The 15,596-nt window shown below is 38.7% G+C and overlaps 1 protein-coding gene and 1 long non-coding RNA gene across 2 annotated transcripts; one reads left to right on the plus strand and one right to left on the minus strand.

Moving 5' to 3' along the window:
- The first annotated feature begins 6,549 nt into the window (after positions 1-6,549).
- cryba4 (crystallin, beta A4) lies at positions 6,550-8,622 on the plus strand. Its single transcript, XM_008423193.2, has 6 exons — positions 6,550-6,621; positions 7,248-7,291; positions 7,538-7,656; positions 7,788-7,929; positions 8,089-8,231; positions 8,377-8,622. The coding sequence occupies exons 2-6, from the start codon at positions 7,253-7,255 to the stop codon at positions 8,522-8,524; spliced, it is 591 nt and encodes a 196-aa protein (XP_008421415.1). The 5' UTR covers positions 6,550-6,621; positions 7,248-7,252; the 3' UTR covers positions 8,525-8,622.
- Positions 8,623-13,154: 4,532 nt separating this feature from the next.
- Positions 13,155-15,568, minus strand: LOC145554166 (uncharacterized). Its single transcript, XR_014090208.1, has 2 exons — positions 14,442-15,568; positions 13,155-13,565 (listed from the first exon to the last, which is right to left on the minus strand). It is a non-coding gene; the product is annotated as an uncharacterized LOC145554166 (long non-coding RNA).
- Positions 15,569-15,596: the final 28 nt, after the last annotated feature.

A 15,596-nucleotide genomic window follows, 5' to 3' on the forward strand; every position in this document is an offset into this window, starting at 1 on the left:
GCAAAGGCCAAACGTATGGGCTCACGGCACAATAGAAAGCCTCGCGTCATCACAGTTGGCCTGCGCCAAAGCGGCAGGTCATCGCATAGCCTGGAAACACTGCCGGCCCCCTCTGGCCTGCCTGTAAGCATTTCACTGTCAAAGGAAAGCACTGACCCAGGCAGTTTTATCCCGGGTTGGGCTGCTGGGCCTGTGAGCTATAGCTGTATGTAGACATGAGGAATGCAAAGATCCAGGGGGACACAAAGAGGTAATCACCTACACAGGCTAACAACAATGCACCATATTCAATAGCCTGGGGACCCGAGAACAAAGACAGAGCATTTTAAATCACCGTCCTTTAGCTCTGACGAGCCAAAACAAGACAAAACATATTGAAAATATGCAGTACTTCCCACTGAAAAAATGCAAAAATAAATTTAATTTTTGCATAATGTTTACATTTTAGACATTTCACTAGCTTAGCACCAGAATAGAGGTTTTAAGCGAGAGTAGGGTTAGCAACCATCACTGTGCCTTGGGCAAAGTTCCAAGTCAAGATAAACTGTTTGTTTTAACCTCCATTAAAACTGAACTGAACCTTTGTTTGGATGCATTGGCTGTTACTCTTCTGAAGGGTTACACTGATGTGTGTGTTGTCTGCTTTGTAAGATCACCATAAGGAGTTTATTATATTTTAAAAATCCATACAATTAAATTGACATCCGTCAAGTTTCAGAACTATACCAGATGCTAACATAGTGGCTTTTGAAAGAATACCTTAAGGATAAAGTTTTATTTATCTGTCTTTGTGTTGGTCCTTGGAGTTTGGCACTTTTCACAGCATCTATCAGGAAGCTGGTCATTTTGCCTCTTTGCCATTTCATTTAACGACTAGATTAAAAGTTTTCAAGTACAAAAAAGAGCTATGTGTTTCTTACCGACCATGCACCAAGAATGTTTTGTATCCACTTTGACAGCCAACGATTCAAAGTTATTTTCAAAATTCTTTTCATAGCTTACTGTAGGGATATGGGATTATAAAGCAGGAAGTTGCTTTGAGTTATTTTTGGTTTGATCAGAGGTCATAATCTGTCATATTTCATAAGAGTCATCTGGCCCCAATAGAGATGAGACCTAACAGGATAGAAGTAGTGTGTAATACAACATGATAAAAATAATATGCAATATTAAGTTATATTTTGAACTTTTTATGAGTATTTATGCCTATAACCCTGAAGTGAACTATAAGATTTCTCAACAGATTTAGAAGGGACCAGCCAAAGTGTGCATACTCAGACCAAATCAGAAGTTTTTATGGAGAGTCAGGATGAGCAGGGCTCCGGTTTGAGTCTCAAACCCTTAACAGCATAAAACAACTAGATAGTTTATGTCTGCCTTTGAATGTCATGAACTTGTCAAGAATTAGCTAAAATGCTAAAGTTAGCAAGAATTCTGTCAGTAGGATGTGGGCTATCACATGACCTTTGGCAACGTACTACATCTAGAATACAATAACAGCATAAGTTAAAATTAGCTAACATTAGCTAGGATGCAAACATTATCTAGCTAATGTTAGCTAAAATGCATTCAGTAACATGTCTGCTATCGAAGGCAAAACAGCAGTTCATAAGCTAACATTAGTTGAAATGCTAGCATTAGCTGAAATGCATTCAGTAGTGTGCTACAAAATGAGTCAAAAGAAGTGTCAGAAAGGACAGGAAGTTTGAAATGGTGAAGGGACAAACCAGTGGTAGCCTAGTATTTTTCCAAACCTACAAAACAATATTTCTCCTTACTTCACTAGTCAGTGGTTTGGAAGATGATCAGCTTTATATCAGTTGGCTATGTTCTGAGAAATTATTACTGTCTCTAATTCAAGCAACTTGTGACAACACAAAACGCTGAGGGGAATTTTGTTGAACCTTTCGTCAACTGAAGACTCAAAATAACTTGCTGATCAATCTTTTATTAAAAACACCACTGCTTTAATTGAAGCTATCCTTTTCACTGATCCTTCCGGGAGTGAAATAAAGGTTGCCGCTGATCATGTTGATAATTCCAGGATTATGTCAGATGGATTACATCTGGATTATGTCACCTCCGCTGTGATGATTTCCAGTTGTGAAGCGGGATAAAAAAATTATTTGATATATGCAGATTAGGTGCAAACTAATCCTGCAGTATAATCTGTATGACTCCCAAATCATCCTATGATACAGCTCATGCTGGAGTCAGACTCATCTCATGATGTATTAGTGGAGACTGAAATGTGTTCTCACAGTGATGCTGTTTGATACTAAATACCTGAACAAATGTTGAATTTATATTATTTTATATTATTTTTATGATTTTTTTAAAACACACTTTTAAAATCTTGATTTTTATTATTTGAAGTTTATTGTTTTCTTAATGATTTGTCAAAAACTAGAAATATTTCAAGACATCTCAAAAACATAAAGGTAAGGTGTATACTTTAATGTCAACATATGTCTCATCACTGTAGGTTTTAGTTTTAGCGTTCAGGTGTTCAAACAAGACAAAATAGAAGTAAATAGGCTTAGTTCATGAACTAAACCACATTTTATTCGTCAACATGGTATAAGAGGACAAATTTTAGATTGATGTATGCTTGTAGTTAATCTTTTAAAATAGTCTGGCATATACTTAATTATACTTCTTGTGAATATTTATGTGACAGTTGTAATCAGTTTCTAATGTGTTCAGGCAGTTAAGGCATAGAACTCCATCAGGAAATATCAAAATAAAATATTAGCCTCATGGAAATAGTTAATTAGTTAATAAGTCATGTATTGTCTATGTGCAGGTGATTAAACCTGAATTTGCTTGGAGTAAAGACAGAACACCCACTGGCTCATTTTATGGTTATTTGTGTGATGTATATTCACCAGATTGGGGGCTCATCCGGGATGCCAAATTGTTTTCCCTCCCAGGCTTGTATGATGAAACCATGCATGGGGCAGGCTGGAACTCCTGACTGAAGACAGCCAACACACCATGGTGCTCCAGGTTGGATTACTGATAGGCCAGTGCCTTAGTGTGAAGGAAGACAGAGGTTGATAAGAACCACAAACCCTTTCCTTAAACTCCCTCTGGCCATTCATAAATCACCAGTTGACCGTGCCATGCCTAGTGAAGATGAGATCTTACAGAGAGGAAACCGCAGGAGGCATGAATGAAACTCAGCAAAGTTGACATAGAGCACTGTGTTTAAAATTTACATTGGTTTGAAACACATCATGTGATGAAACCTGTCCAATGCGTGGTACTGTTAAGAAGTTACGTATATCAGGGGATGCTTTGCGCTGCTCTAGTTTTGCTGTATTTTTACCTTACATGCTCCTACCAGATAGTTGCACCCATTGCCTGAAAGTTCCTTATACCCTCAAGCAACAAGGAAAATGTTATATATCATTTATTGAATAGCGCTTTATCAAGTCCAGATGATTTCTCAGAATTTGATGGAGGGCTGCAAAGCGAGGTGGTTGTTAGCACTGCTGCTTTCGAACAAGAAAGTCATGGGTTCAAATCATGGTAAGCTTTTCTGTGTGGAGTTTGTATGTACTTTCCATGGCTAAACAGCCATGTTTAGTTAATTTGTCTGTGCATGGTTGCTTATCTTGTGTGTCTCTGTGTTGTCCTGTGATGGACCCACCTCTCGTCCAGAAACCACTGGATATAAACACCAGCCCCAATGATCCTTGTAGAATCATATTAGCTGCCGACATGCATTATTAACCCATTCATTCAACGTATAAATGACTGTTAGGAGATCCACCAGGTGAAGTATTTCAGGTCATATTTGCTGTTACTTCTACACTTCCTGTTTCTGCCTAATAATTAACAGATCTTGACTTTACTTGGAGTGTACTGAACTAAATTTGTTTCACTTACAAGAGAAATCCAGTTAATTATGTTGACTTCTAATCTTTTGATGCCATTTGTATTTAAATGGCTCCATCAGACATGAGGAGAGATGAAACAGCCACACTTACACCTGAGAATTGAAGTCAACGCTCTTGACTTGGTTTCTAACGGTTTTTGGACTTACGAAAGAAATCTGTTGAAATCAATAAATAAAACAGAAATGGTTCTGGTCTTACAGAAATAAATTTGCATTTTGGTTAGCTGCATCCAGTAATGTGTAGGACAACTTCAGGCTTTAAAGGGGCAGTATAATGTATTTTCCAGCCACATGGTACTATTTTAGAGCACAGTTACATAAAGATGTTAACTTCAATTGTTATGAAAATGCTATATATATCAAATATGGCTTGAAAGAAATTTCATTCTATAATGTACCACCTTGAAATTGGGCCTCTGTCTCTTTAAAACTCTGCCTTCAAGAAGTCATCACAACATGGCTCCTCCAGTAACCCTTTGACAACATTTTTACCAGCATTGCAATAAGCTAGTATAATGAGTGCAGTTCTACCAGGTGTTTACCAATTGCTGCTGATTAGTCTGAAGAAGCACTCAGTGAGCGGTGGAGTCACAGGAGAACTGCAGCTCTGAGGAGGAGCTATGTCTTGAAGGCGGAGCTAGGTCCACCCAGGCGTTTTGCACAGCTTAATGGTTGCCATGGAAGATTAAAAGATTTCTCAAACATACCTGAAATAATCAAGACAACAGTTAAGTTATGTTTTTATAACAAAAAAGTCAATTTTTCTTAATACTGCCCCTTTAAATTACACCTTGAAGTGTCCGAAATTCCTTTGGGCTCACAGGAAGTATAGTTGTTCTTTAGGAATTTGAGTTGCTCATAAAAGAAGAGCCTCCGACTTACCTGTTTACAAGTAGATGATTATGCAAGTGCACATACACATACACACACACGCACACACACACACCCCCATCCACCCACACACAAAGGCTGTTTAATCGCTTTGAACAAACTGGAGTCTCCTGGTTCAACCTGTTTGAAGCCTGGGGACATGCAGTTCCTGTTAAATGTGTTGAAAACGGTTAGAGATGAGTCCAATCCTAAATCCCTGACATTATGACATCTACAGTTGGAGTGCTCAGTCTCTTTTTAATGCACATAAAAGTTTACAACTGATAAGAGTCGTTTTCCAAGTAGAGTTATAATTTGATGTCACAGAGAATCTCATGAAGGGAGTGTGACTAGCTAGCTGCTGCTTCACCAGATGTCTGGATGGATGACTTCCTCTAGTGTGTTTATATTTCTGATTGCTCTCATGTTAGACTGCAGCTGATGATATCACTGACACTTTCTTTTTGTGAAGACACTCTGCACTAAGAATGTTTGATATGGAAAGGAACAGAGAACGCAGCTGTAATTCTAAATTCAGTCCAGGGATGGCCAGAGGTATAACAAGGTTGATTTGGACCTTGTGCTGATCTAGGAGCCCAAACAGAACCTGAATTTAAAAAGACCACTTTGATAATGGATCAGTTGTACATAGTTTTACTAAGGAAAACATACATAGTTTTAAGTTATAGTGTTATGATTTCACCAAACAACTTTTATTATCATACTGAGATAACTTTACTACAGACAAAAGGCAGTTTCCAAATTGCATTTTTTTTATGGTAAAAAATTGTATCCAACCCAACCTGGCCCTATTTTAAAAGCTACCCCCTAAAGCCCAATAATTGTTTATTCCATCTTTGGCAGTCACAACCTGCGACAGACTGGCAACCTGTCCAGGGTGACCCCGCCTCTCGCCCGAATTGTCTCACTGGAGATAGGCATTAGCACCTCCCCCCTGACCCTACAAGGGATAAGGGTGTATAGTGGATGGATGGATGGATGGATGGATGGATGGATGGATGGATGGATGGATGGATGGATGGATGGATGGATGGATGGATGGATGGATGGATGGATGGATGGATGGATGGATGGATGGATGGATGGATGGATGGCAGTTACAACCACCATCAAACGTTGGGAAAAAAATCAGGACATGAGAGACTGCTTATTTAGATCTTTTGGCTTACATCATGTCTTCAGACAGACATAGGCTAGATGTTAATTTTGCCAATTCCTTAATTGACAGAATTAAGGAATTCTGTCAAATTAAAGTAAAATTCTGCATACCTAATGCAACATTGCTCTAGGACTGTTTTGTTCGTCACTTAAAAGCAAATACAACATCTGCTAATACATATTATTTTCATTAGAATCGATTGCAGGACAGAGGAGGACATTTCTGGCTCTGCTGATAATCTTGTATATCAAAAAGCAATTTAAATGAGCAAATGACTTCCAAGAAAATTAATTCTGAAACTACCCCCACATGTGACCAGATTTAAAAATAAGTCAGGCAGCTTTGGGCAACATTTTTTCCCTCCCTCCTCCAACCCTTCTTGTGTCCTTTGCCCTCAGTGTTTTCTCGGCGCTCATAGCCTTGTCACTCTTATATCCCTACATCTCAGTGTGGGTGATAATGTGGTGTCTGCATTTCTGTCCCTTCACAGATTAACCATGCTTTTGTCGAGTGGGTGGGGGTCGAACAGGAGGGGCACAAAGCAAAGCCCCTCCCTGCTGCTGAGCCGGGGGTTTTAGCGTGACCCCTCGTCAGGGGAGGCTTTAAAAGGGTGGGGGCGCGTGGCTCCTCTCACTCTGACAACAGGACCTAAGGGCATCAGAGCAAGGTGAGTCCCCTGTCCCTCAAACAGCCAGGGCAGGGCAGGCCAGGCCAGGGTGCAACAGTTGCACCCGGTATGTATTCAAACCCCTGCTTTATCCCAGACATAAAAACAGCAGAGCTGTATGGGCCCCAGGGCCTGAAGGCCATCACCACACCCAACGGGTGAGATAAAGAGCAACAGTGGCGGTTACATCTCAATGCCTGCAACATTTTCAGGGAGGAAATGGAGAGAGAATTTGATGAACAGATAGAATGGGTGGAGAAAGGGAGCCAAAAGTAGACAACAATTAATGAATGCCAACAGTTCTGGTGTTACGGTCCAGTGGACTGCGGCATCCTGGCCACGGTGGAGGAGTTTTTCAGGATTTCCACACATCCAGTTGCTGTAAACTTGGGCCACTCAAGAAACTATCTCATTTACTTGAGTTGTAGAATGAAGTGCTGAAGTAAGGCAGGTCAGGTTTTCTCCTAATGTTCCCTCCTGAGTGACTATCTTCAAGTTTTCCAAGCTGTTGCTATGGTTTTATTTCTCTACACTCAGATGAAAGCATGGACTCTCAAACTGTGTGCACTGACCTCCTGGCTTTCTTGGTAGCATTGTCAAAGTAGGTCTCTTCTTCTTTCTTCCAGACAAGATGACTCACCACTGCACCAAGTTCTCCGGCCACTGGAAGGTAAGTCCACAGGTGTTGGTGTAGACTACAACATCACCCGGCCTTTTTCAAACCTTTATGCTATCCCAAAGATGGGATTTCCTCTGGTAGCCCCAATGATTGAACAAGCAAGCAAAATGAACTGTCCCAAGCCTTAACATTGGTTGGCTAATGTGATTTTGTTTGCCTTGTTGCAAGTTTAGGAGATAGTTTGTGATTATGGGTCCAGAGTAGCCTCTTCATAGCCTGTCGTCGTCTCCCTCACAGATTATTGTCTACGATGAGGAGTGCTTCCAGGGCCGCCGCCACGAGTTCACCTCCGAGTGCTGCAATGTGATGGAGTTTGGCTTCGAGAGTGTGCGCTCCCTCAGGGTGGAGAGCGGAGCGTGAGTACATCTGCTCGAAGAGGGCAGCACAAACTGCAGCACTGTCATAAAAGTCAATGCTGGACAACAGAAATAGCACTCTGAGATTTGCCCGTACTAACGGAGAGCTGCTTTCCCTTGCTTCGTTCCAGCTGGGTGGGTTATGAGCACGCCTCCTACCAGGGACAGCAGTTCATCCTGGAGAGGGGAGAGTACCCCCAGTGTGATGCTTTTGGAGGTAGCAATGCCTATCACATCGAGAGGATGACTTCCTTCAGACCTATCGCCTGTGCTGTAAGTCTCTACTCGTCAGTTGCTTAGGGGAAAGTTGTTGTCTGTAAAATTGTGACAAGTAATTACTTTGGATGATAACTTTAGACCTGTTTGACCAGACCAACAACTTGAGTGTTTCTGTTTTTGTACTTCTCCCACCCTTGAATGCCCCCTCCACAGAACCACAGAGAGTGTCGTATGACTATCTTCGAGCGTGAGAACTTCATGGGCCGTAAGGGTGAGCTTAGTGATGATTATCCCTCCCTCCAGGCCATGGGCTGGTGCAACAACGAAGTTGGATCTTTCAGGGTCCAGTCAGGAGCGTGAGTGTTCCCAGCTACTTTCCTGTCCAGTTCTTTTTATATATATATATAAATATGTGTGTGTGTGTGTATATATTCTGCTTGGATTTTTACACAACCATTTTTGGACATACTTCCTCCTGCCCTACCCCCTCACCCTGCACAGATTTGTCTGCTACCAGTACCCTGGTTATCGTGGCTACCAGTATATCATGGAGTGTGATCGTCACTGTGGGGAGTACAAACACTTCAGGGAGTTTGGCTCCCACTGCCAGACCCCTCAGATCCAGTCCATCCGCCGTATTCAGCAGTAACAGCCCACTCATGAAATTAACCCAATTTCCCATTTGACCCTTCACCTACGACCTCTTCTGGCTTCTGATGCTGAATAAACTGTTTTTCTTAAATCCTACTGATTTCCACCAGTGTATCTGGTTATATGAGGAACACGTTCCACATTTTTGCTCATGATTTGATGAAATATGTTCACTTCTTCACCGGTCAAATGATGGTGTTCAAGGTAACTAATTGCAAAAGTGGAAAAGAGTCCAATAAAGAACCCAGTAAATGGTTTATCTTGTATTTTCTAGGTTTGTTTTTTGTAAAATAGAAAAGTCCATTTTCATGACGAATTTTATCTGAGCGGTTTTTTAACCTCCTAAACGTTTTTTTAATTATTCAGTTTGGACATTTATGAAGCAGACCTATTTAATGTTGTTTTTAGCACCTCAAGGTTTGCGAAAATTAAAAAACAAATTGTTTCAAAATTCTTTTAATGTGTTTCTGGTATTTACAAAATGGATTAACAGAAAAATCTGACCATTTTCTCTGAGCTGACCCATGTCTGAGTGGGGACAAAAGCAGAGTTTTATTTGGGAAACTCCTACATTCAAGACGATTAACTAATAGAAAACACAAACAGCAGACACATGCAGAGAATTTAGTAAGATTTAAATGTTGTATTTCATTACGACTTTAACACAACTATGAAATTGTTAGCTTCCCTTTTGGCTAACTGTTACAACATTTCAATTTCAATATTCCTTTTCAACCTTTAAGAAAGAATTGAATCCTTTTTTATTGTATGCTCATTTGTGGTAAACTTAACTTTAAATGGAAAGTTTACCTCAAGTATTTGATTTCTGCCTAAGAAATCAAATGCTCTGATTTCCCTGATGGCTTTTTGGCCCTAAAGGTCAGCATGCTTTACTTCAGTCTGAGCTGGTTCTGCATTTTGTGACAATAAACAAATACAAACAAGTGTTAGCATCAGCCTTTAATAAAACACTTAGTCTATAAACATACATTATAAGAGACAATTTTTGATTAAAAGAAATATTCATCTTTTCAGATCCTCAATTAATAAATAGATTGGTACTGTCATTTATTAAAACTGAAACCAAGCTTAGTATTTATTTAAGCTTCAACAGCTGTGTTTTAATGTTTCTGCATGTTCTATAAACCAACAGATTAACACTACAGAATGTGTCTAATTTTTCTTACTTAACAATAGGGCTGTGGTAAGTTATTATTTTAGTAACTGAGTATTCTATCGATTCTGATGTTTAATCAATTATTCAAATAAAAATTTTGATAAAGTAAAATATTTGTAAATACTGCCATAACAGCAGTATTACAATCGGTTATCAACATCGGCCCAATTGTTCATATTTCAGCATTCCTACGCTTACTTTTCTGTAGTTTAGAAAGCTAACCTGTAACAATAATAGCTGATTTTTTAAGTTAACCTGGACAAAAATTATACAAAAATCCAAAATTATATTCAGTTTAATAATATAGAGCCAGGCTCACAAAGACATTTATTGAAAAAAATAAAATAAAAGTCCATACTCCAGTATTTAGTTTACATACTCATCTTCAGTCAATTTAATAGACGAACTCTCACTTTGCACAGCCATTCACAGGTTGTCTGTCCATGAAGTGAATGACTGGGTTTGGTTCCCCCAGTGTGCTCCTTCGCCCATTTGTTGCGACCGGGATGGTGGTAAATTTATTTTCCGGTTTGTCCGTGAAGCTACTCTTACCTTAAGCACCAACTACAGCACACCAACCAGCTGTGTTCAGTCTATCCGCTCACCTTTATACATACACCCACCGTTTGTTTTGAACCAGCCACTAGGCAGCAGTTTTGGGAGAAGAAAGGTTGCCAGACTCCAGGCATCGCACCAGTCAATTTAAAGATGCTTATTGATCCCCTAATAAATGATAAAAACGTTGACATTATCATAAATCGACAAAATACCCACGTATTCCCCTGACCAAACTTAAAAATGGGACGTTATGCTGCTAACATCAGCATTCGTTTACATTTCATGAGCAAAGTAAAAGCATTGTGCAACACAAATAATCACTGGAAGATGGTGCTCTAAATAAAAAAACATAATTTAATGAAGCTTCAAGGCAGATTATTTACCTCGAGGAATTTAATTGTTGAGGTACTCTGATCATTTGAGAAAATCTTCCAACCATTTGAAACAAGGATTTGACTTTCACTATTATAGATAAGTTCAAACTATTTTACTTTATCGTCTTATACCTTAACATTTAATTTTGTACACAAACACGGCTGAACACATTAGTGGGATAAAAATATTGATCTCTGAATGTCTAACTTAATTTCAAAGTGTAACTATAATATGCATAAGCATGTTTAGTTTTTATTCATTTTACTCCCACAGAATTCAGATTAACCTCTTTAAGATTTGATCGATTTGGAAAATTGTTGTTGGATTACATTTGATTGCGTTTCCAGTTAAAATGACTCTCTAATCAGCAAGGCAGTAATGAGAAATATCAGTCTTGGCTGAGAGTGTCAGAAATATGAATAATTTCTGAATGTCTCATCACGGCAGAGTGGAAGGTTAAATGAAGCCAAGATTGAAGCTATGAAGTGTATAAATGAAACACAGAAAAATTCAATGCCTGATCCAAAGATTCATACATCCAGCACAATCTTGTCAGAAAAAGGTGATCACTTACACAAATTGACAAAAGTAAATAAATAAATAAATAAATAAATAAATAAATAAATAAATAAATAAATAAAGAGCAAGTTTTAGGGGAGTTGTCGTCAGAACATAAGCATAAATGGACTGAAAGTTCATGGAGCTTTAAACCACACATTCTCATTCACACACCAATGCAAAGATCTGTAGGCGACATGGGGTTGGGTGTCCTGCCTGGGTGAAGAGGCTTTTTTGTCATGAAATTTGAAAGTGAAAAAGTAACTTTTTTTAATTTGGGTGTATCAGAGCATATGGTGGTCACCCTAGCTCGGATAACTAGCACTCCACATCACCCTGAACTGGTGGCCGCAACAAAATGCTCTGGATGCTTTTCCGCAGCAGAAACAGAGAAGATGGAAGGATGGATAGAGATAATTACAGAGAAATCCTGTAGGCAAATGATTTAAAACTGTAAAAGGCCTGAGACTGAAATAGAATGGGGTATATGCCACGGGCTTCCGTTTTAGCACTTCCGCATTTTTTTGCCACATAGAATGTTTCCGGTGCACAAGAAACAGTACGTTAACAGTGGCTCCTCAGTCGCTACAGGACTATTAATGATGCTTATATAATTATTCAGATGTCCTGAAACACTCCAACAACAACAAAGGATTTAAGCTGGATGTGTCAAAACTTCACAATAACTTTGAAGGTAAGTTAATAAATCGTTTGTATTCACCATACTGCCTCATATGTCTGACGTAGCTAACAGAGACAAGCTTACAAAGGTGCTATGTAAACGTTAAGTGTTTTGATTATCTGTGCAGTGTGCAATCTATATATCTATGCTTTATGGATAGATATAGATATACATTTACATAAACATATATAGATCTGTCTATATTGTGCCCAAGCTATCACTCGAAGCTGAAGTTAGCTTCCGAATGTAGCATCTAATTCGGAAAATAGCTAAAGGGCGATTACACTTAATTTTTCACTATCTTGAGCTTTTTAAATGTGTAGTACTTTAAAAACTACAACACCTAGACATTTCAAACCTAACTAGATTATTCTGTACTAAAAGTAGAATAAATAAAACATTTGTGAAACTTTCTAATTGATTTGTGACATTTGTAAAATGTCAATAATAGATTCCAGAATGCATTAGATCTGAATTATTATATTGGCATTATTTGTTATTTTAACTTTCCGTTTTCTTTCTCTTTTTATATTTATTATAGGTGGAGTTGGACAGGAGTTCTGTTTGATGGCTTCCTGGAGGGAGATATTAGCTGAGCTAATGTTGCCAACAACTTTTCTCCTGCTATTAACGTTTTTGCTTTTCTTTACATAGAAAGTATTTCTATCAGTTGGTCTTTTTCCATTTTGTATACAGCATTTTATTTATTTCTTTTATTTTTACCTTAATGCTTACCTGGTCATTTGAGGTGGAAATGTACATCCTCTTGATTACTGACAAATGTCAGAACCACATGGACTGAGCTGGTTACGTCAGATCAATCTGAATTTTTATTTCTCATTAAAACATTTTCTTGTAATTTTAAGACATTGTTATAAAATTGCATCTTTATTCTGCTGTAACAATGACTGCATTCTTGCTATTAAAATTTCTTGTATCCTGACCGTAATGCTCCCTTATACAACTCACAGAACAGATGATTGAAATAAAGGCACTTTTTGAAAATATTTTCTGTGATTTTATTATAGAAATTGAGGGCGGGAGGAATCAATTAAAATCAAATCTGGTGTGAAAAACAATCTTGTAAGTCATATCATCCAGCCTTATTCAGTATATTAAATTATATGACTAACTACATATTACTTAATATTCACATTTCTTTGCTAGTATTACCTAAATGTGTTGCATTTTAATATCTCATTTGAATTCCTGATCTACATGCAAATACTTGATATAACGTAAACACAGAGAAATGGGGAAAAAAAGGTTTGTGAAATGTAGAGTATTACAAATGAGATTCAATTTTATTGTTGGTACAAGCAGGATAGCAAAATGAACAGTGAATTTATAATATACTTCCTACCAACTAATCAGACATCAGACTTGTTTGCCTTTACTGGTGATGAAAACTCGTCACTCGTCACAGGAGATGAAGACCGGCTCAGCCCCGTCCAGAATGTCAGTCAGGGAGGCCAACAAAGTCTGCAGGTAGATTTTTGCATATCTGGTGCTCCGGTTTCAAGATCATAGTTTAACCAAGTAATAAAAAGTTAGTCCATGTTGTGATGATCTGGCAGACCGTGGACTGATGGACGCCGTCAGCTGGTCCAGGTGCTTGGATCCAGTGGAAAGGTAATCGGCACAACGATCATGACTCAGAAACGCATCATGAGGTGTTGCGATGCAAACCTGAAAAATTAAAAACAAACAAACTAATAAGCGTCCATATTTAGCTGCACAACGTAATCAAAACTAATAAATCCTCAGCTCTTTTTGAAAGTTTTGCTTAAAGATAAATTGACAATATCTCAGGAAATTAAATGTTTAAGTGAAATAGTTCTGGTATCACAAAGAAACTGCAAAAAATGTTTCCGAGGGGTAACATCACTGAAGTTACTGAGTAAGAGTGAACTAAAATACTACTTAGAAAATGCATGTTAAAATCTGAATACTCTTTTGAAAGTGTGCAGCTGAAATTCATTTAAACTACTAGCAGGCAAAGCACAGGGTTTGCTCATTACCAACAGTAATACAAAAAATGATGCATATAAGAGGCATTAGTTTATAAAGGTCTAGGTAAACCTAAATTTACCATTTTAAAAACAAAAAGCAGCGGGAGGATGTAACTTCATAACCTCATTTTCTAAGCAGGATCTCAGAGAAAAAAAAAGAGAAATTACGTTTGTGTAAAGCAAGAACAGATTATTGCAGCCAAATGGAAAAATTCACTCTGACGTGGATTATATTATTAAACAGCAAAAGTAGATGTCATATTTTGGGGATTCGGGAAATACGTGATTTGTACCATTTGTTCTGTGGGTTTTTTATGTGGATCGGTTGTAAAGTGAAGGTTTTGGACCTTAATCTGACTGACTAGTTCGGGCTAAAGCGTTGCTTCTCTCGGCTGTTCGTAAATTACCTGCTCGGTATTGGAGGGACTCGGCGCTCCGACTGCATGTTAAATGTATTTTATTTAATTGTCATATAAACAAAAACTAAGGAGTTGCCTAAAAATAATTTCATACTTTGTATAACACAAACGCATCAACACACGTATTGACTCACCTTGTGCCGAATCGCTGCCTCTGTTCTCAGCCTGTTCCCGTAGCAGTGGATTTCCTCCGGCATTATTTTCCTCCAACAAATTATTCCACTGAACGAAGAACGTACAGCTCCTTTTTAACCTCCGTCTTCCCATTTCTGACGCTGGATCTTCAATATTCTCAAGCTTTGAATTAGCAGGCCGCTACAAACCGTTTATTAGCTGTAGTGGCTAAGTTTTGGCTATGGTCCGCTGTCGCCTTGATATCAGCAGGGAAATGAAAAAACTAAGCACTGGATGGTCCCGACTAATTACTGGACACAACAGCACACCACAAAACTCGGTTGTTGTACCAGTAGTTCACAGATATTTTAAGTTTTGCGTCTTTTTCATGGTACAGATCTTGCAGCTTTGGCTAAAAACAATAGGAGCAAGCAGGACCCGGAACCAATCTATGTGGCATAAATTCAAACGGAAATACGTCACCACCCCTCGTGGCATATACCCCGTTGGGTATACATCTTATATCTTATACGGTATACATCTTCAAGTAGGACTACAAACTTGAGATCAAATGACCCAGTCAAAGTAAAACATAAAACAAACTGAGAATTTGTGGTAAAACTTGAAATTTAACAGATGGTCTATCCAGTCTGACTAAAGCATTCTCAGCCTGTAGATGCGCGAGGTGTCAGAGACACATACCTCAAAAGACATCCAGCTGTTGCTACAGTGGAAATACGTGTATACTAATACATAATATCGTTGAATTAACCGCCACAAATTTCAGACTTTTGTTCGCAAAAGGCTTTGATTGTATCATTGCCATACAATTATGCCAATAAAAAAGTTTTAGACTTCTCAGAAGCATTACCGCGGCAGGCCAAGGAAGGGCACTGCATTTCTACCTCAACATCGCATGAATCCCCTATGTGTCATTCTGACAGATAAATGTAGTGCCGTGATATTAAATGTCACAAATGGCTGCGGCTTATTGGCTGTTCTGATATTTAAGGTGAAACACGATGTCGCGACTAGTACGTGTATATTCACCTGCGGGCCAAAGCTCATTTGTGTATTCGTCAAATTTCTGACTGACATGCATTTGGCAAGCACTAAAAAAGAGGCTGGCTGAAGCACAAGCGCTCCCTTCTCCAAGCACTGAAACACTGAGCTCC

Source organism: Poecilia reticulata, chromosome 12 (assembly GCF_904066995.2).
Source record: "Poecilia reticulata chromosome 12, P_reticulata-male-v2, whole genome shotgun sequence".
In the NCBI taxonomy this organism is placed as follows: Eukaryota; Metazoa; Chordata; class Actinopteri; order Cyprinodontiformes; family Poeciliidae; genus Poecilia; species Poecilia reticulata.

Excerpts from the sequence above, each read along its gene's own strand:
- cryba4 (XM_008423193.2), top strand. The coding sequence starts at position 7,253 with ATGACTCACCACTGCACCAAGTTCTCCGGCCACTGGAAG. Across the intron at positions 7,292-7,537 it reads AGTTCTCCGGCCACTGGAAG|ATTATTGTCTACGATGAGGA; the intron begins GTAAGTCCACAG and ends TCTCCCTCACAG. Across the intron at positions 7,930-8,088 it reads TCAGACCTATCGCCTGTGCT|AACCACAGAGAGTGTCGTAT; the intron begins GTAAGTCTCTAC and ends CCCCCTCCACAG.